We start from the raw sequence: 27,289 nt of genomic DNA on the forward strand, positions 1-27,289 counted from the left end.
CTGAAGAACACAGCCTATCTCAAGAGCAGTTGTGGCTCTGCCTCCCAGCTGTCTGCTCAATCCCTCTCCTGCAAGTTTCTATTCCTGCAACAACAGTTCGGCTGCATGATAATCAGCTGCTTAATCACTTAATAAAGCAGGCTATGAACTAAGGCAACATAAATAAGCACCTACTACAGGTTAAGGTACAGTGGTTCATGAAATTCCTGATGCCTTACCTCACACAACATGAGAACCTGGGCAACAAGGTCTAGGTGAAGAGCCCTTCCTCCACTGAAAATCAGAAGTTACTTTCAGTCAGACTTACACGGATTGCCCTACTGTAGGCAGGCCAGCCTTTAGGAGACACTAACACACAATACATCCATTCTTGCACTTGTTTGCTTCCTAGAAACCTACTCTAGTCTGAATCCAGAAGAGGTACAAAGAAATGGTTTTGATCCTTCTAAGAAGCCCATATAGAAAGACAACAAGCTGACACAGCCAGATCTTGGACAGCATGTTCTTTAACAGCTGCTAAACCAAAGTATCAGTGTTATGTTAACAGATACAAATTAAGTCAATTTAGGGAAAAATAATAAAGTTACACATTCATAAAGCACATCCTGAAATATGGATTACATACAGGACCTCAGCCTTCAAGGATGATCCTAAGAGCAGAAAAGTCACCAATGCCAGTAACTAGTTCCTGGGGTATCAGTGGTAGGTGGTCACAGCTTTTAGCCAGGATTTAGAAGCCCAGTCCTTACTGATAAGTTATTATGTATAACTACTAATCCTTGCAGTGCTGGAAAATTCATTACCAGCCTGCCATAATATGAATCTGCATGAGAAGCACATGACTGGGAAAGTAACTTAACGTGAAGTGTAAAAATGAGAGTACAGAAAAAATAACCAGTGGGAGTGGCTCCTAATTAGAACACGTAATGCCACCACAAACACATTAGGGTGAGGGAAGCTCTGACACATGTCCTCGAGAAAACCTAGCTACTCTGCCTCCTGCACTAGCACCTCTGTAAAGGTCACACTCAGCAATATACAAACTCACCACAGCGAGCTGTTATGGCCATGACCTCCCCAAAGAATTCCTCAGCTGAGGACATATCCCATAACAGCTCCCCCCTGCCCGCACACAGCTCCCATCACATCCTTATAAACATGCACTTGTTGGTTGCATTTGCTGACTTACCTTGCTCTATAGAAAAATAAAAATAAATAAATAATAATAAAAAAGTTACCCTCCAATTCCCTGATCTTTCTTATTTTCCCTCACAGCTACAGTAAGAGGGGTCAGGAACAACAACCTAGTCCTCTAAAATGCTCCGAGCCTGCCATTCCCACTAGGACCAGCAAGACTGGAGCACACTGAGCCCATCCCAGGGCTGGGTTCAAGCAGCAAGTAACTGCAGCCTGCTAGTTCTCGTCATACTGGTCCTACAACTCACGCAGCGCCTACCAGGCTGACTAAGACTGCTCCCAGACCTATTTCAGATCAAGGCTTACTCCTAAGGTAACTCTTAACACAGCTATTATCACTCCATTACATCCACGTCATCTTGTCTCTAAATTTCTGTCAGGAAAAAAGGTTCTTCTAGCCCCAGCTCTAGTTCAATCCCCACAGCAGCAGCAACAGTCATGGCAGCTGGCATGTTCAAACTGGGTCATCTTGACACAGTCAGAGAAGGCCTCTTTCACACTGCAGTAAAAAGGAGGAACAAACAGGTGGCAGGAGAGAACAAGGCACATGAAGAAACTGGTGACTGCCGCCAACCCCCTCCCCCCCAGCACAGCAGCAAAAATTCCTTCAGGATAATGCAGTCACCTTAGATAAGGCATTCTTTCCCTGGATACTCTTCAACACATTCTCTCCTTTAGGCTTTTTTTGTTTGCGGACTCTTTTTGAAAAGGAAAAAGAAAAACCACCAATAAAACCCCCACCAAACCAAGAAACAAGCCACAATCCACTGAAATCCATCCCAAACACATACTCCTTTCAACCTAAACTGTTTTCTTAGCTCCAATACAAACCACTGCTGTGAAAGGGTTAAAAATCTCAATTTAAATATGCATTCAGGATCCAGAAATATCAACCTGCAGCAATAATGATGAAAGAGCTGCTCCGAGATTTCCACACAGCATTGCAATAGCAACTAGCACAGCAGATGACAAACAAAGGAGAAACTGCAGCTAAGTTTGAGACTACTCAGCCATTTCTGCTCCCACATTCCCATCCCTGACCAAGGTGGCTGCATGCTCGCTGAGCGCCAAGACAACCTTTTGTGGGGTTGCGTTATAAAGCAGTTCACAGAAACAACAGGGGTTGGAAGCAAGAGGGGACCAAAAATAAAGCTACAATTCCAACTGTTTCAAGTACACTGTTTGCAGGAGAATGAGGAGAAGGGACTTAAAAAGCAGCTTGGCTGAAGCTAAATACACACACTACATCCTCTCCCTCACTGCAGCTGCCTGGGGAAGGGTGGCTCTCAGGTACTGCTGAAGTACTAATCCCTTCCATTTTAAATGTATCCTGTTAAATAGGGGCTTCATTTTCTAAAATGGAGATTTTAAGATCAAAATTTATCCCCAGCCTATTCTCTCCCATTTGTGGTTTTCCACTCACATTTATTTATTCCTAGGGCACCCTGCACTCCAAGGAAAATGAGCACTGATGACGATAGTTAATGGAGTCATATGTCCACAGAATTCAGAGGCCAAAATAAGTGAGCCAAGGGTGAAAGAATAACACCAAGCAGAAGCCCTTCTTAGAACAGTTATGGCTCAGCTACATACTCAAAACAGAGACTTGCCACACAAAGCACGATCAAACACACTCAACAACCTGAGAAGCCAAACATTTTCCTCTCCTCTCCTCTGGTAGTCATTGGAGGGGGGGGAGAGAAAAAAAATCAGACAAAGGCAATATCCAGGTTGGTTTCACATCCCCTTTAAAAGGGAAACCAAAACATAATCATAGCCTGTTCAATGCATAATTACCCCTTGAACTACAGCTGTGGAGACAGACTCTGGCCACTTAAACCTGCCCCACAAAATTTTGGGATTTACCTCACCTTCACAACAGAGGACAGCTACCAAAACTCACTCTCACCCAAAGAAGGTTGTTGAGACACTAATGACCAGGACACACAGACTTGATTGGGACATAAGCTTTTGAGATCCTGAATGCCAACTTGTAGCTTCTTAAGAGTGGAGCACCACTGCTACGAGCTTCCAAACCATTACCTAGCCTGCAGTACAGTTAACTAAACCCTGCCCATCCAGACATCACAGGGTTAATATCCTTAGTAACCATAGCAACCAGCACTTCTTCCTCCATAAGAGCCTCAGCTGGCATACTGCTGCCTTCCCAGCACCAGGTTTAGCAGCACATTTAGGGACCTTCTTTTTTCCCCTGAGCCATGGGGTTTGGCCAAGCACATCATGAGTTTTGGCATTCCTTTGTCTCTGTCCCCTGGCACTTCTACCTCCCCTCCGTAGGGGGAAGGAAGCTGTCTAAGTGCACCAAGCCAGACATAATGTAAAGCAGGCAGCCAGCTCCAGCCTCACAGGAAGAGATGCCACAGGGTAATGGAAAGAGGGACTGATGAGAAGTTGGTATGCTGATCAACCATCAGGTCAAACAAACAGCAGTGTAAGACCAGCAGACCCAGCCCATGGTTACAAGGGACAGTACCATCCCAGAAACTTCAAATTCACTGGAGACACCCACCAAGACAGTGAGAAACCAAAACTCCTATCTAGTGGCACACATAGTCTGTCAGGAAGAGAGCAGAAAAATTACTTTCAAAAGAGAGCTTATCACTAGCAAAACAATATATGTTTCTCCTCTTGTAATTCACCTTTGAACTGCAGATGCATAAAAGCAATCATCACATCCTATCCCCTCGCTTGGTTTCCATCCCTCGTTCCTGGGCAGCTGCAGCATGCCAGCACTTGCTCATTTCTAAACCAGCCCAATGTCATTTTTATGGTTCCACCCATTGGCGTACTTGGCACAGAGAGAGGCACTGCTGTTTTATTAATAGCTTCATGCTGGCCCAGCTCTATCCTGTGCAGGGTTTCCACAGCATCATTACAATGCATTTTTCACTATTTCCCCCCCTCCTTCCCCATGTGCCACTCAAAGAGAGCACATGCTGTCTTCTACCTAGCTGTTCCTGCTTCTCAAGGTCACCTTGCTCAAGACCTCATTCTTCCTCCTCACTCCCCATTTCCTTCCTCACTCACCATGATAGTCCCAGTACAGCCAGTAGAGCTGTCCTCTGTGGCATCAAGCCCCCAGAATACCTCTCAGGAGTCTCATTTTTGAGAGCAATCTCTTCAGAAGAGAGGTACAACACCAGTCACAGCACACAAGGGTACATGTGTGCTGGAAGAGGAGCACGGTTACTTCAAATCCAAATGTTTAGTTACTGCACAGTGACACTTACTTCTTTCTTCTTCAAAAGAGACAGGACAAGCTTCTACCTTTGGGTTAACTTTGTGAAATACTCACTAACGGTGGCAACTGCTATGCAGGCAACTCCTCAGAGGCAGAACTCTGGCAATTGATATGGAACATGCTGACAGCATTCAACTTTGATATTAATATGGGCAAGGCAGTAAGTGGTTTGTACCCAGGATTAATGGTTAACAAAGCATGGGATAGAAAGTGATCAATGTGCCACACATACTTTTGTTTTTATCTTCTCTACCACATCCCTCATTTTGTGGCATCCAGGCAAAAGGTCTCTCCAACGTGATTAAAGCATTGCTCCTGCATACAGGGTACACAGGACCCAAACAAGCTTTAACTAATAGTATGAGCCTGGAACATCAGGCATGCAGATATCCAACAGGTCTTGGCTGACACACTGGTCTTTCCACGATTCATTTCAGCAGCTTGCAGAGGACCCTCCCACAACCTACCCCAGTTTGGCCAGCCCTCTGCCAAACCCATCAGCATGCATTGCTCTGAACATTACCACAGATCTGCTCACTGTTTTTTAGCACAGATTCACCTTTAATGGAGGTGGCTTCCAAGAGTTTCACTGACTGCACAGAACTTTTGTTCTCACGAGAGCTAGCAGTTCACTCTGAGTGGAGAGCTAACTTGTGCTGCACTCATGTTCACCTTCCCATTGAGTCCCAGCCACAAAAATAGAGAGAAGTCCTGTGATCTAAGGAGTTCACCACAAGAACAGGCACAGGATGGATAAAAGGCTTTGGAGTACAAATGGAAGCAACTAGACACAGGTAGCAACTGACTGGAAAGTTGGAAAGGATGCTGCTGATCAGGAAGATTTGATCACCTACACTTCAACCTGAACAATAATATGAAGAATGGACATGCTAGCTAGAATTCACAATACTTACAAAACAAGGGGCTACATCAACCTCGTGCACTACAGCTCCTTCCACTTGCTATTTCACACTGCCAATTATTTCCCCCACCAAGGACAACATACACATCACAAAAAGGCATCAAGAAATAGAGAATCCATCACTCCCTGGGTAACTTCCAACAGTCAATCACAAAAAACCCCACACATACTCAGGCATTTTATTTCAATCCATGTGGACTTAAGTTTGCAGCCATCTATTTGTATTATGCATGTCTCTTACTATGTCAAAATTTCCCTTTGAGAAAATAATTGACAGCAGTCCCCTTTGAGTCTTTTCAGTAAGCTAAGCAGATGGAGTTTGCTTCATTTCAGTAGCTTCCATCTCCATCCTTTTCTCAGTTTTCAACACTAAAGGCACTATCCTGAGGTTCATTTTCCTGAATGCTGCTGGGTGCAGAGGCAGCAAACAGTTCTAGTGACTACCTCACTCTTTACACAGACATCATCCATTGGGGTCAAGCAAGACACAGGTAAGCCTTGTTGAATTACTTGCCCACTGTGCCCCCAAAACTGCTCTCCAAGCCATTTTTTTCTTAACATCAGCCTTGATGCAGAAGGCCAGAGTTTTCAGTACTGTGATTCATAATCCTGCAGTTGGGTCATTAAAAGCCCATTGCATTGCATCAGCCCAAGTTAGGAAAAGACCCAAAGCACTTCACAAGACTACCAGTAGCATTCATTTATTTGCCATCCTGTCAGTCTATGGCTCATCCTCAATTTCTCTCCACAGCAATTCCATATCAACTTCCCTGTCACTGGTGGAAATGTTGACTGACCATTATCAGTCCTCTTACATAGCCCTATGGACACCATTTAACTAGGATTCACAATCAGCAATGCCAAGACTTGTCAGTGAAGCCAAGAGCAGCTGAAGAGACCTCCTGTTCCCTGATGTTCTTTCACCATAAGCCATTAAAAAAAAAAAAAAAAATAGGGAACTCTGCTTGTAATAAGTGCTCTACAGCCATTGCAGAGCATGGGTATTTTGGAGGACGTTTCCTTCTTTTGAAAGGGATGTGGCCTGAATCAGACTCATGCAATCAATGGCTAACAGCTGGTTGAATACAGTAAAGCTATAAGGTTATTTCTATAGATCATTTCTAGTCTCGAAAAGAACAAAGCAGTTACCTTCAGCAGGATTTAAGTAACACCAGAGAGAGACCGGAGTAACCAATACCTTTTGGTAGGGTCAGCTCAACCTGACACAAGACAAAGCAACAACCAACCAGCACACCCTGTTCTCTCATTCCCTGCACAGCTGCCCTCTCCCCATCTGCTGGAGTTTTCCTGCCACTTCAAGATCCCCTCGACCACTCCTCTCAATGCTCCTTTGTTTTTTTTCACTATGACTAGATGCCGAATTTCACAACTCTATCCTTCTGTATCAATTACACACCTAGCAGATACTGTGTGTCATGTATGACACAGAAGTGTCTTTCTCTCTCCCAAGCACCATATGAAGCATTTTCTTTTTCTCTGCATCTTTTTTGTAAGGGGAAGTCACTGAGGAGTCCACACTCTTACTAAAACTGAGTCTTTCAAGAAATTTCTTCTTGCCCCCTCTTCTTATATCCATATTGTTTTCCCCAATGTTTTTACTATACCAGCAACAGTCAATTTCCACCTAGTTTTCATTCATCTGTGTCATACTACATTTTTAATTACCTCTTAGGTTCATGAGGTCTTCTTAGCAGATACTATATCCTTTTTATGCTCTATAATATCCTTGCATATTTTTGTGCCAATTGCCACAGCACATTCAGTCACAGACTATTTTACTTAGCTCTGCATATCTTTACTTCTTTTCCTCCTCCATTCTTTCTTCCCTCTCAAAGAAATTCATTTCCTATCGAGCAGGAGTTAAATGTTCCAAACCTGAGCTAAGACTCTCAAGACTTGAGAGGCAGCTACACGAATCCTCTGCATCACAGGAAACCCATGAACAGTAGCTCCTTTTGGTGGAAGCAAGAGTTTCTTGCTCTTACGCCTTTTTAAAGATTTCTAGCTGTAGATAACTGTAGATAACTGATATCCCTGTCCTCATCAGTCTTACTTAGTTCAGCATCCAATAGCCAGCAGGGAGCAGCCAAGGTACCACTGGCAAGAGAGAAGGCAGACCATGATCCTTGCAAAGCCCTTTTTACCTGTATGTCACAGTACCATCACCCTTCTATAATTTAAGGGGCAACTGGCTCAATGGAACAAATGCACCAGGGCAGAGCCCAGACCCTTTCATGACAGAGCCAGTTTGTGCACCATCTCTGCTGACAATTTGCCACTGCATCTTCAGAAGTGTCTTGTGATGCAGTTTAGCCCTTGGGTCTAGGGGAAAACTGGGCATCAACCTAACAGTGCCATCACAACAATGCAAGATTCTTATGGGTCCCAGAATCACAAATGGAAAAAAAAAAAAGTATGAGGACAAAGACAAAAATAGCTCCTTTCAGCTCCCTCCCAAAAAAGCACTTAGGTTTAGTTACTGCATTCAAACAGCAGCCCTTTAATCAAGGAGTCCTACTTATTCATGAGGAGAACTGTAGCTAGACAAACCTTTCAAACACTAGTTCTGCCATCTGGCAGCAGCACTGAGGCTTGTTCCCAGACACACACAGAGCACTGGTAATTGCCCTCACATGGAATTCCAAGGCACTACAATTGTTCTGGCATTTAAACCTCCATGGGCTCCAGATGTGGATTTTATTTGTGTCATTATGAGAAAAAGGTACTACTAATTACCATATATCTCTTCCCCACCTGCTCCCCCCACAAATACTTTTCATTTTGCTCTACCCAGTTACTTCTGGCAAATTCTGCAGGAGAAAAAAAAATAATCAGATCGTGTAGGCCTATGGGTAAGTATCTTAAAGAATTCACAGCAAAGAAGAAAGTGTGTCATATTTTTCCAGCTTTCCATGGATTTGATGCTTTAAGCAGCTGCCCAGTGGGGAACAAAACTCTTCTGGGGGATTGCTTTGTAGGCTTTTCTTTTTTCAAATTAATTTCAAATCATAATGTAAAGGTCACAGACATAACCCTGCTACTGAAAGTGGCAACTTTGCATTTTTGAAGTGATATATGTAAGGAAAGAGGTGAATAAAAGTATTTGAAGAGACTTACATTTTGCTTCAGACAGATTCTGGTTAGGTGACCAGACCAGCATGCCAAGATTCTCCCTCTCTTGACTTCGCCTTGCAAGTTTGGCTTAAGAGAAAACAGATAAAAACCAAGTTACAGAGAAAGCCTTTTCAGATGCAAAATGGATACAAAAACAACTTATCACACATCAGCAGCTTTTAATCAAGATAAAAAACCCATCCACAGAGTTAAAGCCCCATCTTCTCATGCAGACCTGAGGCTTTTCCCTGTTTGTTCAGTGCATCACCCCCTATATAGCATGACAGATACCGCACACTCACTTTCATGCAGTATACCAAGAGGCATACGTTAGACCTAAATTAAAAGTTAATTAATGTTTCTCTTCCAGCATGCTTGAGTATTTTTCTTCCAGCCATCATTAAATGAAAGAGGGAGGAGGGAGGAGCTAGGCTGAGGCAGCAGCTCCAAGCCCTTGATATCATGAGACAGTACTGTTCAGCTAGATGGCTAACATGCTTGTGCCTACCCCAGATAAATAACACTTCAGCGTTGACACAAGCATGAACCTCCCAGATTTCACTTCTGAACACCTCCTCTCTTGCCCCAGCAGCCCTCCTATGCCTCCATTCCCCCAGACAGACAGGAATGCCCAGCCAAGTGACACTGGGTCCCCCAGATCAGAGTCAGGTCCTTTGCTCAACTGCTCCAGAGAAACTCTTATGCATTCACATGCACGCTGCGTACACATGCCCACACTCAGAAAGTAAGTCCGTTTTTAACCAGCCTAACACCTGGCAGGCACGAGACCTCTGAAAATCTCAAGTGAAGAGCCCCTGCTGCATGTAGCTTGAAAAAGCAACCTCAGGGTATGTTTCAACAGCAAGTTCTAGTGAATCTGCTGCTGTTTGGTGGCAAGCAAAAGAGGAGGACAACGAGAAGAGAAAGAAACTCGCTCCACTGAGTCAGCAAGCACACAGCCAGCTCAACTACCCACCCTGGCCGAGAGCAACTTGCAGGTCTTGTTACGAACGAGTGCCTACAGTACTACAAAACATCACATAACATTGAAGTTTTATGCAGTATTTCAACACAACGCTAGTTTCTCCGCACTGTGCAATTAGACACATCACCACTTCATGATGCTTCACACAAACAGTCCAGGAAAGATCTAGTAACACAAAATTACATTACGGTGCTATGAACGCTCATGGTTTGACTACTGTTTTTAACCTGAAATCTGCTCAGCTAACAACAGTCAGGGTTTAGATGGCAAAAATATTTTAACATTAAATTTAAAGCTCAAATAGCACGTATTAAAAATAACCAGTTGTCAGCAACGCACATTAAACTAACAATTACTTTGTTTCATTACAAACCCCATGATTATCTTTCACGCAGTTTGGTATGTTGTTTCTTGTGGAGTTTTTTTGAGCATTTTTTTCTTTATAAGGTTAGTAACTGCACATACAAGATATTCTGTGCACGTTCATTAGTTTCTGCACTAGGCAGAGAAAGAGGAATGAGAAGAGACAGCCTCTGGCAGTGAGAGATGGGTGTGAAGACCAGGTCTATACACAGAACACAAAGGGTGTCTGAATTTAAACTACAACCTCAAAACAAAAGATCCCATCACATTCCCAGTAACCCACTATAGTTTGGGAGCCTGATGCCCAAATTCCGCCAGCAAGGATTAACACTAGGCAAACTGTCAGCCTCCTTTACCAGTCTTGCTCGCTGAACCAGCAAAATGGGTTTTGTGGGCCTAACCTGGGAAAAGAGAAACATTTCCTCCTAGCTTCGCAGGCTGAGCCTCCTCCTTAGCACGGCTGCGCCTTCCAGGAGCAGAACACCGCTAGCTCAGCTGGTTTACACCAAAATGGGTGAAGTTTCACCTCCCACAGTTAAAACCCCACGTTACGCTTTGGGGCATTGCAGAGGGAGCGCCACAGCATTCCTGGCTGTGAACTGCAGCAAGCCCCGGGAGGTGACAACCGGTGCAGAGAGGTACTGTGAGACCTCATGGCACCCAAGCAGGGTGGGTGAAATGTGTTCCTTGTCCTCCATCACAGCTCCCCTCTCAGGCACCCAGGACCTCCCTTTACGAAGGGAGTATCTCAGGTTAAGAGCTACCTCCTTCCAGCCCCAAATCCCCTCCCTACGAACCAAGGCCATCCACTCTTCTGGGCCTCACACCCAGAACAAGAACCACCTGCAGATAATAGGCTCTGCACACAGTCCTCAGGACCCACTTCTGCCCAGCTCCCACAGCCCAGCTTCTTCCCCTCTGCCTCCCTCCAGCCTCTTGGTAGCAACCACGAGCCAAGTTACACCGCACTTGTAAACAGGTGTGAAGCAGCACCTCTGGTATCCCCACAACATCTCTCCTGCTCTGCCTCTCCAACCCAGCCCACCTGCCCACCCTCAACCCTTGCTCCTTAACAGAGGCAGAGGCCAGTGCAAGGCATGCAGTAGGATTAAGTTAAAACTCGTGCTTCTCTGCAAAGAACAGAACCACCTATAGGCCAACACACACAGAAAGGTAGGGGGTGTGGGCAGATGTGTTCCTCAAACATCCACAGAGGCCAAGACTCCCTCCCTAATGCCAAGATTTAGCCTGCCACCCAGCTCCTCCACCTTCCAGCACCACCTCCTCCCCATTGCTGCTTCTCAAGCCCACAGACCCCACATTTACCATCCACCACAGGCAAGGCAGACACAACATGCATTCTTCAGAGTTCAGTACTGACCCCATCATAGAATCACAGAATAGTTAGAGCTGGAAAGGACCTTAAGATCATCCAGTTCCAACCCCCTGCCATGGGCAGGGATGCCTCACACTAAACCCTGTCACCCAAGGCTCTGTCCAGCCTGGCCTTGAACACTGCCAGGGATGGAGCATTCACAACCTCCCTGGGCAACCCATTTTAGTGCCTCACCACCCTCACAGGAAAGAATTTCTTCCTTATATCCAGCCTAAACTTCCCGTGTTTAAGTCTGAACCCGTTACCCCTTGTCCTATCACTACAGTCCCTAATGAAGAGTCCCTCCCCAGCATCCCTATAGGCCTCCTCAGATACTGGAAGGCTGCTATGAGATCTCCATGCAGCCTTCTCTTCTCCAGGCTGAACAGCCCCAACTTTCTCAGCCTCTCTTCATACGGGAGGTGCTCCAGTCCCCTGATCATCCTCATGGCCCTCCTCTGGACTTGTTCCAGCAGTTCCATGTCCTTTTTATGTTGAGGACACCAGAACTGTACACAATACTCCAAGTGAGGTCTCACATGTACATGACATAGTAAGAAAAAAGCTTAAGAGCTTGCTCAGAAACTGGAAACACATGGAAATCATTATTTCAGAGCAACAGCCACAAGAGAAGAGGGGGCTTAGAGAAGAAGAGTTATTACACCCATTTCCTGCATCTTCTCAAGCACAGCTGCCAGCCTTCCAACATGGCAGAATCCCTTCCCCTGTCCCCTGCTTCTGGACAAAGGATACCAGGGTGAATTCACATACTCCACACTTCAGTGACAAAGATAAAAAGCTAATTAAATTTAATCCATTATATATTTCATATAAAATAGCCAAACAGGGCAAAGATTACTCTTTTTCAGGGGGACAGATGAAATTAGGTTCAATGGGGCTTGCTTGTCTAAGCAACTGCAGTTAAATCAGTGCAACCTGTGTCCAGAGAAGCTGTATATTAGCAGACAAGATGATCTGACATTTCAGTTAATCCTGCACTTTCATCTAGGCTACCCACCAGGTATTTGTAAAGTCTCTGGCATATCCATTAGCTCCTTATCACAGCTGTTACAGAAGCTTACACTGTATAAATCACTTTACCACTGCTGGCTTTCCCATTTGTCCCATGGAAGAATCCACAAGAGGAAGACCTCCTACGACAAGCAGCACAGATGTACAACCCCAACCAGGCACAGAACTGTGCTTTTCTCGTGTCCCTAGACCATACCCTTACCACATGGACCACTGAACCACAGGAAGGAACTGATCCAGGATAAAACTCACGTTATGAAGAAAATAGTACTTTTAAAGTTGGTCTCATTTACACATGTGGTTTATTTCACAATCCCAAACAGTTCAGGTGTGCAAGGCAGGGCACAACACCCATGTATCCCATCAACATTATTCTAAAAAGAAGTTGTGAAGGCTTCCCCCTCTCTCCCCCCTTCCCCACCTCCCCCCCCCCGACCCAAGCTGTGGGGACACGTATCACCACCAGCATCCAAATGATCACACAGTCTGCAGGAATGTGTTGATTTGCACAGGAGAGAGCACCACTGGAGTTCCTATCACTTCTGCCTGTAGGCTGAGGCTCTTCATCTCTGGGCTGCCCATACTAAGGTACAGGCCTAGCACATGCTAAAGCAGCACACTGCAAGGCATGAAACCCCCAGCCTGCAGCAGCTATGGCTCCTCCCCAACTTCTGGAAAGCTGTTGCAAGACTGCCCCATACTAAAACAAGACAGAGGTTTCAGCCAGCAGCAGTGCTCAGTTCAGACTCCCAAGATGCATTAGGCTAACAGAAAATTAAAAAGAAATAAAATCTGTAGTGAGTCTTTAAGGCATGTCTTCTCCCTGCTATGAAGGTTACTATATGCGACAGCCTCACCCCAAGCCAATTGTCTGTCCTATTTTCACTTGCATACAAGATGTCAGCCCTGCTCTCCCACTACCACCCACAAAAGCCTCAGGGGTGAATCCACCTTAGACCCTATACCCAAGTGATTCCAGCTCACACAGGAGAGCAAAGAGTAAAGTGAGAGCAAAGAGATTTAACAAAAACAAAACAAAAACCCAAACAAAAAACCAAACAAAATAAAAAAACCCACCAAAAAAAACAAACCACTAAACAAAAAAAAAAAAAAAACCAAACCACACACCACTCTTAAAAACATTCTCCTCCTCCAGAGGCACACTCCTCTACTGCATTTAGTCCAAGATAGCGAGTGGAGGGTCAACTCTGCCAGGACACTGCAGAAACAGAGACAAAAAGTAGAACTTGCAAGGACCTTCTTAAAAGACACCAAAGCCCTAAACACCCTTGCGAGTCCTCTGATCCATCTGTCAGCTTAAACCCTGGCCTGCACCCTCTTCCCTACACCAAGAAATAGGCATGAATCTCCTCACATCTGAGGGGTTCTTTTGCAGATACTGTAACTTTGCATTTTCTCTTATGCAAAGCAAGGTTACACAGGCGCTGGAATCAGGACTGTACAAATAAACTCAGTGTTGAACTTGCTGGAGAGTTTGTCATCATGAATACATTTGTGCTTACATGAAACCACAGATCTTTGTTCAGGCTCTGTCCAGAACATTGCAAGAGAGCCAGCACACAACACATGTGCCCTGCAGGCTCCTCAGCTACCATGCTCAGCAGAGTTGCTGCAAATGGACAACAAAGCCGGGCTGAAAGCAGTAAGTGTGCTTCTATCACCATCTCTATCAGGGTGCTGTGAAGTCAGGACACCTGACAGAGAAAGTGAAAGGGGCATGTTTCTGAACAGAAACTACCAAAGGCCACTGTACCACATACATGAAGTACCTTCCCCATCCTTCTGAGCCCCCTCCCCAGTTTCAAGTTAGCCATGGAGCAGCTGTGATCAGTACAGAAGGAAAGCCATGCCTGGCACTACCTTCACCCCTCCTGAATCTCCTTTTGGTGTGATGAACTAAGAGCCTCTGAAGAGCTCTGTCAAAAGGCCAAAGGGTGAAGCTTGCGCTTCCTAGCTTGAATCTGTCCAACACCTCACCATTTCTGAAAGGCAGGCAGGTCCTTCTCAGCCAGCAGTTTCTCTGCTCTCCTGACACATGCTCTCTGCCTTTCCCCCCATCCTGTGTTGACTCTGGCATTTACCCCTCCAAGCCAGGGATACTCACTAAATGTAACCTGACAAAATAGAAAGCAAAGAGCATTTCCCCCAGTCATTAAATCTAATCAGTGGGCTGCAAGATGAGACAAGCAGCTGAAGGGGTGGAACAGGGAACAGCAGGCCCATGTGAATAGAGGCTTTTCTGCCTTCACCCCAATGCAATGGTTTAGCAACCCCACTGCAGAAGACAGGGAAGGAGGAAGGCTGTTTCCCCTTCCACCAGCACCTTGACAAATCAAAACAGAGGATCTACCCAAGCTTAAAAAAGGAAAAAAGAAAAAAGTAATTAAAAAAAAAAAAAAGGCTGTTAGCTTTAACTTGTACCAGTTCTTATTCTACACATATCTTAAGGGACAAGGAAGAGGAATAAAGAAGCAGGAACAGGCAGGACACTCATCACAGCACCAGCTTAGGCTGTCTTAAGGACCGCTGCTGGAATGACAGAGTACACGAAGAGCAAGCAGGATGGCAATGGAGCCCACCAGTGAGCACGAGTCCAGGGCTGCACAGCCCCAGATGACACATCCCATTTTATTTTTCTTCTCCAAGTTAAAGAAATGTGCCAGAATAAACTCGGTGGGAGCCGAGGCCTCTCAAAGAGTCACCAATCACTCAGTTGCCTATTTTGCTTCTGTGCAAGGCAGCAGTGCCAGCTCCCACTTGAGTTCCTGCACTTGAGAGCTGCTCTGTCTCACAGCTCTCCCTAAGGATGCTGCATATTCCAGCTGCAGCTGTAAGCCATTCAAGAGCGCTTCACGCTTTGCTTTTGGCACCTATACTGACCCCTCAGAGACAATCCTCACCTCCAGCTGATGCCAAGATACACTTTGCTCCCAGCTCCATCCTGCCCAAATCACAGTGAAGCTCTGCCCAGCAGCCTCCAGCATTCTTCCCTCTCCACAACCCTTTCAATAGTCTCAGATGTTTTTGCTGTTTGCACAAGGCATTTCAGAGCTATTTAAGCCCTCTGAATTTCAAAGCAAAACACACTAACATGACTACGTGAGAGCACAGCAACACACCATGAAGAGTGGGAACCTGCTGCTAGTCAGTACTTCTGTTATTTAGACAGCAAAAGGTAACTCAGCAAAGTACATCCGCTGTCAGGTACTTGCTACTGATAGACACTTCTGTCTACCTTCTCTGGAAGGCAAACCTGCAAATCTGAGTTTAAGAAGTACTTCCCATAGAAGTACAGGGAATTCTTCAGGTACTGATCTTTTGCAAGGCAACAGGCAAGAGAAGATTTCCAGATCTAAATAACATTTCACAAAGTTAAAGTTTCCACAACTGAAAACCCCAAGCTACAGGATGGCAAAAATTCCCACCTACAAAGGCTAACATTACTAACAGCACTTACCAATACCCCCATAACCCATACTAGTTCATTTTTAAATTGCATATTACAGGTTTAAAAATACTAAGAAACACCTTCCTTTTAATATGTATTAAACATTCACTGTGTAATATCTGAAGTAGAATAGATACTGCTGGAAAGAGCTGGAGCTGACATACAACAATTTAGCTGTGGAATGCTGCTTAAAGCAGTTTTGGACTAAGTCTAAGTGTATTTACTTCTAATAAAATGAGATTAAACAACTGCTTACATTCCCCACACTGTTTTTATTATTATTATTTTTACTCAATGCAGACCTTGTATTTATTGCATAACGTAAAATCCCCTGTCTACAGTACCCATGACGACTTAAGCAAAGTAAGACAAGGGAGGCACTGGCTCCCATAGTTTAAAAAACTTCACTCTCACTGGTTCATTGATATTATTCAGGCTCACAGTGTAGTTGTAAATACACAACAGCAATACAACAACAAAATACCTATTTAGCACAAGAGAATTCAAACAAAATTGAGAGTCAGAAGAACAACTTTTTCCACCCTCTTTCTCCACTGCTGGCACTGGTGTCCCAAGCAGCAACTCAAAGACATTTGAAGAACTTTGCTGCCCATCTCCACTTCCTTCTGCATGTGACTTCACCCTGAGTCAGCAGGACTGCCTAGATATAGTAGCTGGTACCTCATACAGATGCCATCTTTGTACACACTATAGCAGCAGGAAATGCAGCAGAACATTTTAGACTGGAATCTTGCATGAGGAATGTTTTTTAATTAAGAAGTTATAAATTAAGCAGCTAACTGCTGCTCTTCCTATACATGACTACACCCGGCTGGCACTATAATCTATATGCAAATAAAGTTCTAAGGGCATTTCTGTATCTGCCTAAGGAAACAAAGGTGACTATCTGGGTTTCTGCACAGAGCAGCAGCACTGGAAACACAAGCTGAAGGGCCTTATTGCCTCAGAATAACTGTGGGTGCTGTTCTACAAAACCCCACGGTATCACACATTACAACAGCGTGAAAAATATTGCTTTAAAAATTACCCAGTTAAAGATTAATCATCCAGCAATGATTACAAAGGTCACTTTGCAGTGATAAAAATTATTACCATTAGAAGAACTGGAAGAGAAAAATGAGAAAAAGCACAGCTAGCAGTACAGTTTCATTTTCTTAAGGTAATCAAGTTCAAGCTGTCTTAAGTTTGAACTTTACATCTTTGCATTTTTTAATTTTAAACTTTAAGAACCCATCTGATTCAAGATGCCTTTCCAGTTTAAGAGCTAGCAGAAAAGCGAAAGCAGTGTCCTATGTTTTGCCCACAGCCCACACCAAACAATAAAGCCAGAACAGATGTTGAGGCCTCGCCTTGATTTTTTTTCCTGAATAATAGAGGAGTCCACTCATTCCTTCCTGCAAGCAGGTGGCACCAATGTGCAGCCATAGATGAGGTCCGCATAACCATGCAAGCAAACAGCCTTTCAATATACACTCAAAGTCTGTAAAATTATTTTTTCTACATGCATGCAATTCTAATCTGAGATCTGCATACAGAAGCCCTGCAACCCATACAAGAGCAGGAAACACATTAACATATTAGAAGCATGAATACACCCCTACACACACTCAGTATTGAGAAGCACACCTCTGCTAATCACAACAGGCTTTTGTCTAGACAAGGCCAGGGTTTTGTACTGAAACACGAAAGGGTTGGAGTTTACTTAAAGAGAGAATTAAGTATAAAATTAAGCGAAAATGCACATCTCATTAAGATTTTTACCATAAATCTCTTGCATGCCTTTTTAAGAATGTAAAAATTTTTACAGCCACCTTTTTCTTTTCTCCTCTTTTTGAAGGAGGAGGGCTTAGTAACTCTGCTACAGCGATTCTGAATGCACAGCCAAAAAGCAGGCAACCAGAACAAAGCAGAAGCCTGCTGCACGCACATAGGGTTGGCCCTGCAAGACCTACCCGCTCTCCCAAGCACGCTTCTCCCCCCTCAACATCACAGAGAACATCCTTGGCCTCCCCAGGCTGCAGTTCAGAGCCACAGCAGCTCCAATGCTCCATCAGGAGGCCTGGGATCAAACTGGATCCATGCCACCCTAACAGTTAATAGCAACAAAAAGCAAGCACCACACACAGGGTCTCATGGGTCCCACGGGTCCCACAGACCCCATGGTTACTAGCCCACAATCCCTAGCCGTCATGCTGGGCCCCACATCCTGCTCCAACCTTGGGAACCCCTGCACACTCACAACCCTACAGAACAACAATGCAGGACCTCTGCAGAGCCACTCAGAAAGCCATTTTAAAAGTTTGTGAAAAACAGGTAAATGCATGCCCAAAACTACTTCTGAGTGCCAAGCTACAATGAGCCAACTACTGTTAGTTTCCATTCAATCTCCCTGAACAGTGAGTGCCCCAATAAGAAGAGATTTTCTTCCTTCCCTCCCTCCACACATTTAGGTGACCAAGAAGTCACACAGGTATGCCTACATGTATGCAAGTAAGACCCAGGTACAGAATTTAATACAGAGAAAAGGAACAAGAGTATCACAGCACAGTTCCCTCGAGTGCCAGGTCTTGTGCTGCTGACAAGTATCTAGGTACTGCCAAATCTATTTGAAGCCAAACAGACTACTGAGGAAGCAAAGATAAGGCAAATGCATCTTCCTCTTTCCATCACAGATCTTGATTCTGCTGCCTCACGTGATCCTTGACAATCAGCAACTCCTATACACACAGCTCCACTTTCATATGGTCTCCCATTTCTTTACTAAGCAGGGTACTCTGTTGTCCGCAAGAAGAGCCATTTGGGACCAGTTCTGCCTTATTCACAGGCAGCACTTAGAAATAACAAGACCAGGACCATCAGAGAAGCTTCCTGAGCCTGGCACTGTATCTGCATTATTTGATTTAATGGCCCTTCATGATGGGGAAGGGGGGTGCTGGGGGAGAAGAGGTCCATCAAATCATCTAATCCTTTCTGAACCCATTTGTAATTTTGGCATCTACAACATCCTGTGGCAGAGTGCTTCAATTTAATTATATTTGTTGTCTGAAGGAGAACAAAGAAAGCCCATGCGCACACTCCCTTCTCAGCTCCGAAGCTGCTACCCAGTCATTTCATTTGGTGGCCCCATTTCCTGCCTTATGAGAAGCAGAGAATAACTGTGCCCTGTTCACCTCCTCCATGTCTCTTGCTGTTTTACAGACCCTCTACTACACTCCTTTCTGTCACTTGTTTTCCAGGCTAGACGGTCTGGGCTTTTCTGCTTCTCCCTCATACAGAGATGGAAAACAAGAACAATTCCTGTACTTTATCTAGTTACCTTATAGCTCCAAGAAGCATGTATGCGTGGGGGAGGGATGGAAGCAGGGCACAACCAGAACTGTACACAGTGTTCAAGAAGAGGGTACACCACAGGATTTATAAAACGTGCCATAATGAGGTTCTGTTTTGCTCTCAGAGGCTTTCACAACAGTTTTTAACAATACGCTTGCCTTTTCACTATTATCATTGAGCTGATGAAAAAAACACCATGACTCCCAAGATCTTTATGTGGAAAGGCAACAGCTAATTTAGAGATCACTACCATACACATACAGTTAAGGGCTGTTCCACCCTAGCCTGTCCGTCTCCCCCCCCACCCCGAATATTACTTAGTACATAACAGCAAGTGTCACCTGTCATTTTTATAGCCATGCTGTCACAAGACTGAACAGGTTGTTCGTTCCCCCCATTCAGCAGATACCCGCACTCCCCTGCTGCTCTCTCTTCCTATTCACGCACTGTTACATGCTGACAAAAGGACAATCCAGCTGTTCGTAGTAAAAATAAACAGCAAGAAACAAAAATAACATGATATGTAATTTGAAATGGAGAATACACAAGTGTTGCTTTATTCGGAGAGTGAGAAGTTCTGCAAGACACCTCTGGCTTCCCAAGGCTTCTTCCCCAGGGAGAAATATCACAAGAAGCAAGAAGCAAACAGAGGGTTTCTCAGACCTTGTGCCTGCCCCCCCCCCTCCTTTTACCATTGAACAGCAATGCTGTTTAGGTGACTGACCCAAATAATTTCCACTCCTCAGCTTCAGACACCCTTTCCCATTCCCATCACTCTTTAGAGAATAAGGAGAGAAAGAGAAAACAAAGAAAAGAGACCAGTGCTTTTGCCTCTGCTCAGAAGACGCACTCCCACCACCTTGGCTTTAGAAAGCACTGAAACTTCTTGCTCATAAAGCAGACCTGCTCCACTGCAAAGTTTCAACCTCACTTTCACAGGTCTGAATAAGCACCAGCAATCCAAACAAGCAGCATTCAACTCATCTTCCTCACACATCAAGGACCAGCCATCCTGGTTCTACTGCCCAATACAAGAAGGGGGGTAAGTCAGTCTCAAGTGGGGTAGGCAGGCAAGTCAATCTCAAGTGTTCCCAAAGCAGGGAGATTACAGTTTTTATTTTTAGCAACACCTCTTCCCTTCCCACCCATCCAAAGTTCCCATGACAGCATCCTTTTGAGATAGCTTACACTGACCAGTGGAAGCGATGAGTGCCTAGAAAGCATTCTATAAAATTAAATGTAGATATAAAATGTAGGCTCTTAGTTAAAGTAGCTGGTTTATTTTTTCCACCACACTTCAAAAAACCTTGCCAACAGATAGTCAAGAACAGATCTGACTAACTAGAACCCAGTCTCCAAAGAGTGTGGAGATGTGGGCACTTCTTCTCACCCTACATCTCAGGAGTTCAGGAAATAAAAAAATAAATAAAACAACCCACTACCAGCTATGCTTATGCACTAAGGCTACTGGACAAATGTGTTAATCCTTGGCAGGACAATACTGTGAAGGGCACGTAGATAGGACATACTGGCATCTCCATCCACACAGGAGTCCACTCAAAAGGTCAAGTGAGAGAGAAATTCCATGTTACTATACTCTTAAGTACCAAATCATTTTACATAGTCAAATGAATCAATCAGCAAGAGCTGAGCACAGTCATCTCTCAAAGACAGTAAAGATTTCTCACATTATTATTCTTTAAAACCTAGCTTAAACACCAACACTTATCAAGGCCGTAGGCAGACAAGCCCATCATATACAGTAGCAGACACATCTTCCAAACCCAGCTGGGTGCTGTGGAGTGGCTGGACACCCAGGACAGTACCATCACAGCACCTCCTTGCTGGAAGTAGTGCTCTCCAAGAACAGCAGAATCAGGCCCTGCCAGCACACCCAGGAGAGGCCTCACCTCTGTGCTGAGGTCACCCAAACAAAACCCAGCCACTTCTACTTGAAGCTGGTTGTAAAGCAGTTACACAAGTGGCCTGGCTGGCAGAGCAGCAGAGACGGCAACCTCTGAAAAGGGTGCATCACCTCCCCTCCCAGTGCAGCCATCTCCAGACACAGACACCTGTCCTCAGGCCAACGTGAGTGTACAAGAAGCTTATACATCAAATCCCACCAGGCACTGAGTCATGCACCGATATGGTATGCAACTGCAATCAACAGGCTGCAAGCATGCCCAGTTTAACCCACACAAATCTGACTTCTAAACATCTGCGACTGTTGCATATCCTCCTCCCACCCCCATCCATGAGTCTTCCAGGTCTTTATCCTCATGGCACCCCTACCAGCAGATGAGAGCTTTTATCAACATATACATAAACACACAAAGCGCAGAGTGCCAGGCTAGCACAAGTTGAGCCAGGTTTCCCTTGCCCCGTGTTAGAACCCCCACTGTGGGTCATCCTTCCTCATCATCCCACTTTCAGAAATGCTGAAATCAAATAGAAGCCCATAAATAACACATTTGTAATATTTCAAATCAGATCTTGAAAACTCAGTCTGCTTCCAGCTCTCCTTGGAGATGACTGGTGTATTCATTAGCTCACAAGCTCCCCAAGGTACAGACAGTCCCTCTCCTTCTGCCTGTGTGGGGCCCGGCTCAACAGGGTGCTGCAAGAAAAATATTCATACCCAAAAAACAAATTCAGATTTAACATGCCCTTGAAATGCAGGCAGCTCCTGGATCACATTTTCCCGACAGATTTCACAAGTCAATTTGTTTTTTCCCATTTTTGTCAAACTTGGAGGCACAGTAAGGACTATATTTAAAATGTAGCTAACAATCATGGCAAATCTTAAAGTTTTAACATTGAGCTTTTAGTAAAAGACTATCCAAAACAAGTTATCTGGTTCTTCTCCTTCTTCTGCCTTCAAAAGAGTCTTAGAACTAGTTTGTCTTGCATCTACATTAATAATTTTAGAGCAAGAAAGCCATATGATAGCTATAAGAGACTAAACAATTCATCATTGCTTCACACCAAGCACTGCCTTGTATTCATTCTGCACTATTGTTCTGCCCATACTCTCACTTTACACCAAACGTAACTGATCCTAAAAGGTGCCAAGTAACAGCGAACCAAACCCAGGAGAGACTATCTCTCCACAATAAGAGGCAACACTTGCAACTCAGAGCAAAAAATCAGGGGCACAGCTCTGCAAAGATGCTGGATTTTCCTGAGCTGCCTCTGCTTTGGGATTACAAATGCTCCTTCTGCAGCGCCGGCATTTGCATACCACAGCATATTTACAAAGAAATCCATTGGGACACAAGCCTAAAGGGGAACACTAAGAAGAGGCCCGTAGTGTTTGGACCACTTGGCTTTCTGCTCTGCTTAGATGCTTCGGGGGAAAAGCAAACCAGTTACGACTTATCCACATCTAAAGCAGGATCCCCTTCCTCACCCCACTGAACAAAGAGAACTGAAGTTTGCAGGCACAAGGCCCAACAAGCTCTCTGAAATGCAACCACCACGTGGCAAGCATCAGGAGCAGAGCTCACACAAAGAGCAGAGAAGCAGCAGGAGACAGTAGAGAGGGCTGGGAAAGCCTCAGCATCAAGGAGATGGGGGAAGGGGAGACCAAGCCTTATTTCTTCAGCCATCACCACAAGAAAGCAAGCACAAAAGGGACAGTGAGGCTAAGCAGAGAAAGGAAAAGACAGACAAATGCCAGCTAGGCAGCATAGATAAATGGAGGAGCCAAGACCTTACTGTAGGGAGAACAGTGTGGTTTGGTAGAGAGCTGAGGGAATAACCCAGCTTGGCACTGCTCTGGGAGGGGAAGGAGGAGACACTTCCCAGCAAGGCAGAGGAAGGCAGTTTGCACAGCACTTACCTGCCCTGTAGCATGTTCCTTGTACTGTGCACACTGAGGCACAGTCCTCACACACACACACAGCTACAAAATTAACTTAATTTTACTGTGTTCAGGGCCATTAGTCTTTCCAATCTGAGGACTGAGATCCTATTCAGCACATAAATGCCTCTTTACTGAGGCTGAAATTTCTTCTGTTTTCTCCAATTTACAAAGGGGAAAAAAAAACCCCAACAAAAAACCAACAAACCCCAAACAAACCTTTTAAACATAATTTATGCTCATGGCAAAACATCCCCTCTCTCCCTTTCTTCCAAAAGCCATCATCATAGTAAGAGCAACCAGAGCATCCCTGCCTGTGCTAAAGAGCCCCGAGGTCCCGTTTTCCCTTCCCACAAATGGAAAAGAATACAGTGGCCAGCCCCCAGCAGCTGTTTGATCGGAATACAGCTGTGCCTCCTCACACATCAATTATGCTGCTCCACAGTGCACTGGATTAATTCAAAATGTGGTTGCCAAGCTTGTTTTCTTTACCCAATGGCCACTGGGTAACTCCATGAAAGCAACCAGCAACTCTCCACAGGGTACTGCATTGAGCTCCAGCCATCAAGAAGGCATTAAAGCAATCATCTCTATCCTCCTACACCCTGGCCACTCTGGAGTACTGTCTCCACTCTATCACCTTCTGAGTGTCTGAGCATCAGTGACTCAATGTAGCCTCTCATTCTACCACCAGGTTGCATTCAAATCCAAACCTCAGCATGCCAGCTTTCAGAAAAGTGCTTAATAGGGCTTATACACATCCCTACAGAAAGGTAAAAAACAAAACAAGGGAGGGAAAAAAACCCCAAAACCCCAACAAAACAGCACAGCAATGACAAGGCAGCAAGGGAAACAAAACACAGGAACATAAAAGAGGACAGAGAGCCTAAGGGGAGGGACAGTATTTGGAAGAGCAGAATTATTAGAGACTGAAAAGCTAAACCATGCTGAAGTTGCTGTGGCTTCAAACGGTGGGGGGGGGGGGGGCGTGCCACAGAACAGTCTGTGTAGACCACCTTGGAGAACACAACAGCCTTACAGGTGCATATGTGGGCTGGAGCAGAGAAAAGCTGAGACACACTGGCACCAACGAGGAAAGCAGACTGTCAAAAAAACCTGCAAGGCAAGGCAGGCAGGGAATCTGCACCATTTACCTGTAGCAAGGGGCTCTGCCAAGCATTTCAAGACACTTGACTCTTCCTCAGCAGAAAAGCTGCATGTCCTCTTCATCTGTGTCCTGGCCTTCACTTTCTCCACAACATTCCAGCACAATTTATTGCATTTACTGAAAGAAGATCATTTTCCCTGATGTCTGGATTTTCACAGGCTCCTATTTCAATAAAAGTTCACTACCTTGAAGAATAGACTACAAGACAGGTACCATGAAACAAGGACTAACAACCACCATTCTCAGTGCAACTGAGTTCTGATCTGCAACTGGGAGCTGTAGGTACTGCTGCAATGCTGATTTCCATCCTGCACATTTGAAAGTCTTCCGTCTTCTGCTCTGTGCCATCACCCTAATACAAATTTCTGCAAGTCCAGTTATATTTGTGTTGAAGTGAAAGAATGAGCGTAAAAATAATTTGAGGTAAGTTGACTCCAGAGTCATCTCTCTCCTACTCTTCCTCCTAACCCACAAAAATCCTTCAGCCTCCCCACACCACGCCCCTCCCCCTTGCACCCAACACAGGCCCTTAGCAAAAGCTTTGCACACATTAAACCAATACTTGTTATCATATCCAGGGCCACTGCTGAGAGCCTTAGCTTCCTGTAAGGCACGCTCTGATTAGTCCAACTTTCTAATGATAAAGCTATTTGTAGTCAGATATTCATGATGCTGGCAGCAATTTCTGGTGTAATTCTGTTCACTAACACCTAGTCTGAATGTACAACAGTAGAGGAAGAGTCCACAGCCTGTAAAAGATTCCAAGCTCCAGTTAAAGACTACTCAAGAGTAAACCAGATTCACCAAACAAGATGACTAAAGCCCTTTTCCTACAGCCGATTTCTGCAGCATGCATTTACTGTGCAGAGCAACAAGAACATCTTACTTATTCTCAAGATCCCACCTGAACAATGTCCCCAGCAGGTGCTGCCTGTACTGGGCCCAAATGGAAGCAAGATTCTAAACTCACTCTTGCCAACACTTTCAGCACACTTCCAAGTGTTCTCCACTTGCACAGCCCTGTCAGGGCACCCAGCTCAGCAGTGCAACATGCTCGCCCTCCCACCCCTCCACAGATGGCTCTCCACTATCATGCAGCAGCTGTGGGAGCTTCCTGCATGAGTGGTCACGACACGTGCCACTGCACGAGACACAGAAGCAGCAGGGAAATGGGACTCCCCGAAGCCCCAGACAAACCCCATTTCCAGACACTATCATTCAGGTGGCATATGGCCCAGGCTTTCTCAAGAGCTTGATGCTAGATATTTGTACCCAGGTATTTTTACTGGTATACCCAGCATAAGTTACAAACACCAGCATTTCTGCTCAAGCAAGGTCTGAACACCAGCAGCAATGCTTGCAAGAACTTGGCAAAAGGCAGGGAGACAAACATTCCTGATGACCCCAAGAGATCTGGGATATTCTTTTCCTCAAGGTCATGATTATCACAGATATCAGCATTGCATCCAGTCTGGTAATCCACATGCTAGATCAACTCACATGGCCTCCAGCAACACAGTCCTAACACTACCAGTCTCAGACCAGCAGCCACTCTTGCACAGTACTGCCAAGCTGCTGACTGCATGGCTTTATTTGTTTCTGTGCCCCCACAGAGAAAGGAAGAAGGAAGTTAAGGTTACAAAACACCTTAAAAGACCACTTTCTTGTAGCAGTGTTCCAGATCCATTGCCAGCTGTTCCAGGCTTGCACAACAAGACAATCCCTTTGCATCTGGTGCTGTCCTGAAGCAGAGGCATCAATTCGCATGCAGAAGAATTTAGATGTCTGTTGCTGCAAAGTTCAGTCTAAACTTGCAGAAGTTTAGTCACCTCCAAGAGCCTCCATTCCCCTTCACCTCCCATCTCACAGAACACAAGTTCAGCCACAAGTATGAACAAGTTCATTAAAAGACATTATCAGGCCAAAAGCAGCAGTGCAAGGAGTCCCAGAGCCCTGGCACGTCCCCCAATCACCTCAGCACCTTCTTATGCAACTACCAGTCAGTATGCAGAAGAGTCACATGAGACTAGCACAGATGCTGGGAGAGCAGGTTTTAAGTTATTCCTGCACAAGAAAAAGGAGTGATAATTAAGCAATGCCTAGTAAGATGCCTGGGCTCTATCTGTTTGAGAATCCTTGTTCTCCTAACTACAGCAGTACACCAAGAAAAATCACACTCCCTCTACACAGTCTGCTTAAGTATCTATGCTATCTCCAGTAGAGAACTGCAGCAATTTCTAGGAAAGATGACACCAGAGCACCAGTTTCAACATCTCTGGCTTACTGCCCTTGGACCATTCTTTTTGTGCACAGTCAGTAAGGCTGGAAAACTTCTTTCGATCTGACACTGGTTGGTGATGCAACCTCTCTCCCTCACATCCTGACAGCAAAGACCTTCTGAAGATCCCACCCAATGATCCCTGCTTCAGCAGGGTGATGCTACTAAAAAGCTAAAGCTTTTATAACAAGCTTCTAGCTTGTTTCTCAATTTCTGAATGTCACACACCAGCAGGCTCAGCTAGTGCCCTACAGCAGTACTTCAGTAAGGCAAGGGCACCATGCCTTTGCCCTACTGCACCACCTGCAAGAAAGAATTTCCCCTGCAGGAGCAGCGGAGAAGCAAAAGAGACAGGGAGCACACCAGGCTATGGTATGTAGAAATCACAATGCAAAGCATTTGTCTTTTACAGACAACTCCTGACAGAAGAATACTGCAAGTAGACTCCCTCCATGCTGTATGCACACACTTTAGATGGTCACTCCCTCAATAAGTTTAGGACTGGTCATGTGCAACTTTACCGTGTGATGCTGGCACCTTCCCGAGAATCCAATTTAAATGTGTAGGCCAAGAAGATGCTACCAAAAACATTAGGAAAATGGATTTAGAAGCTCTTCTCTGCTGTTCCTAGAGAACCATCAATTTTGGCCACTAGAAACCCTGCCACAAGTTGGGGGGAGCACCACTTCATATATATATATAAGTGTGTGTATATATATATATATACACACACACATACACACACACACATACATAAAGTAGCAATCATCACCCCTAGGTTTGTCATTTAGCTATACCAGCAATCTCTTTCAGGACTCTCTTGGCTCTTCCATAGAAAACTCACTTGAAACCACTACACATCTCCACCACTCTGCCATTGTTCAAAAACC

The 27,289-nt window shown here is 44.9% G+C and overlaps 1 protein-coding gene across 2 annotated transcripts in view; it reads right to left on the reverse strand.

The window, feature by feature from the left end:
• RCOR1 (REST corepressor 1) overlaps nt 1–27,289 on the reverse strand; it is an 85,318-nt gene that overhangs the window by 33,113 nt on the left and 24,916 nt on the right. For both annotated transcript variants that reach the window (XM_065685268.1, XM_065685267.1), the window contains one exon: nt 8,520–8,603. In XM_065685268.1, the coding sequence (XP_065541340.1) occupies nt 8,520–8,603 (84 nt within the window). The remainder of the gene's footprint in view (nt 1–8,519; nt 8,604–27,289) is intronic.

This window comes from Lathamus discolor, chromosome 6 (genome assembly GCF_037157495.1).
Source record: "Lathamus discolor isolate bLatDis1 chromosome 6, bLatDis1.hap1, whole genome shotgun sequence".
NCBI classification, from domain to species: domain Eukaryota; kingdom Metazoa; phylum Chordata; class Aves; order Psittaciformes; family Psittacidae; genus Lathamus; species Lathamus discolor.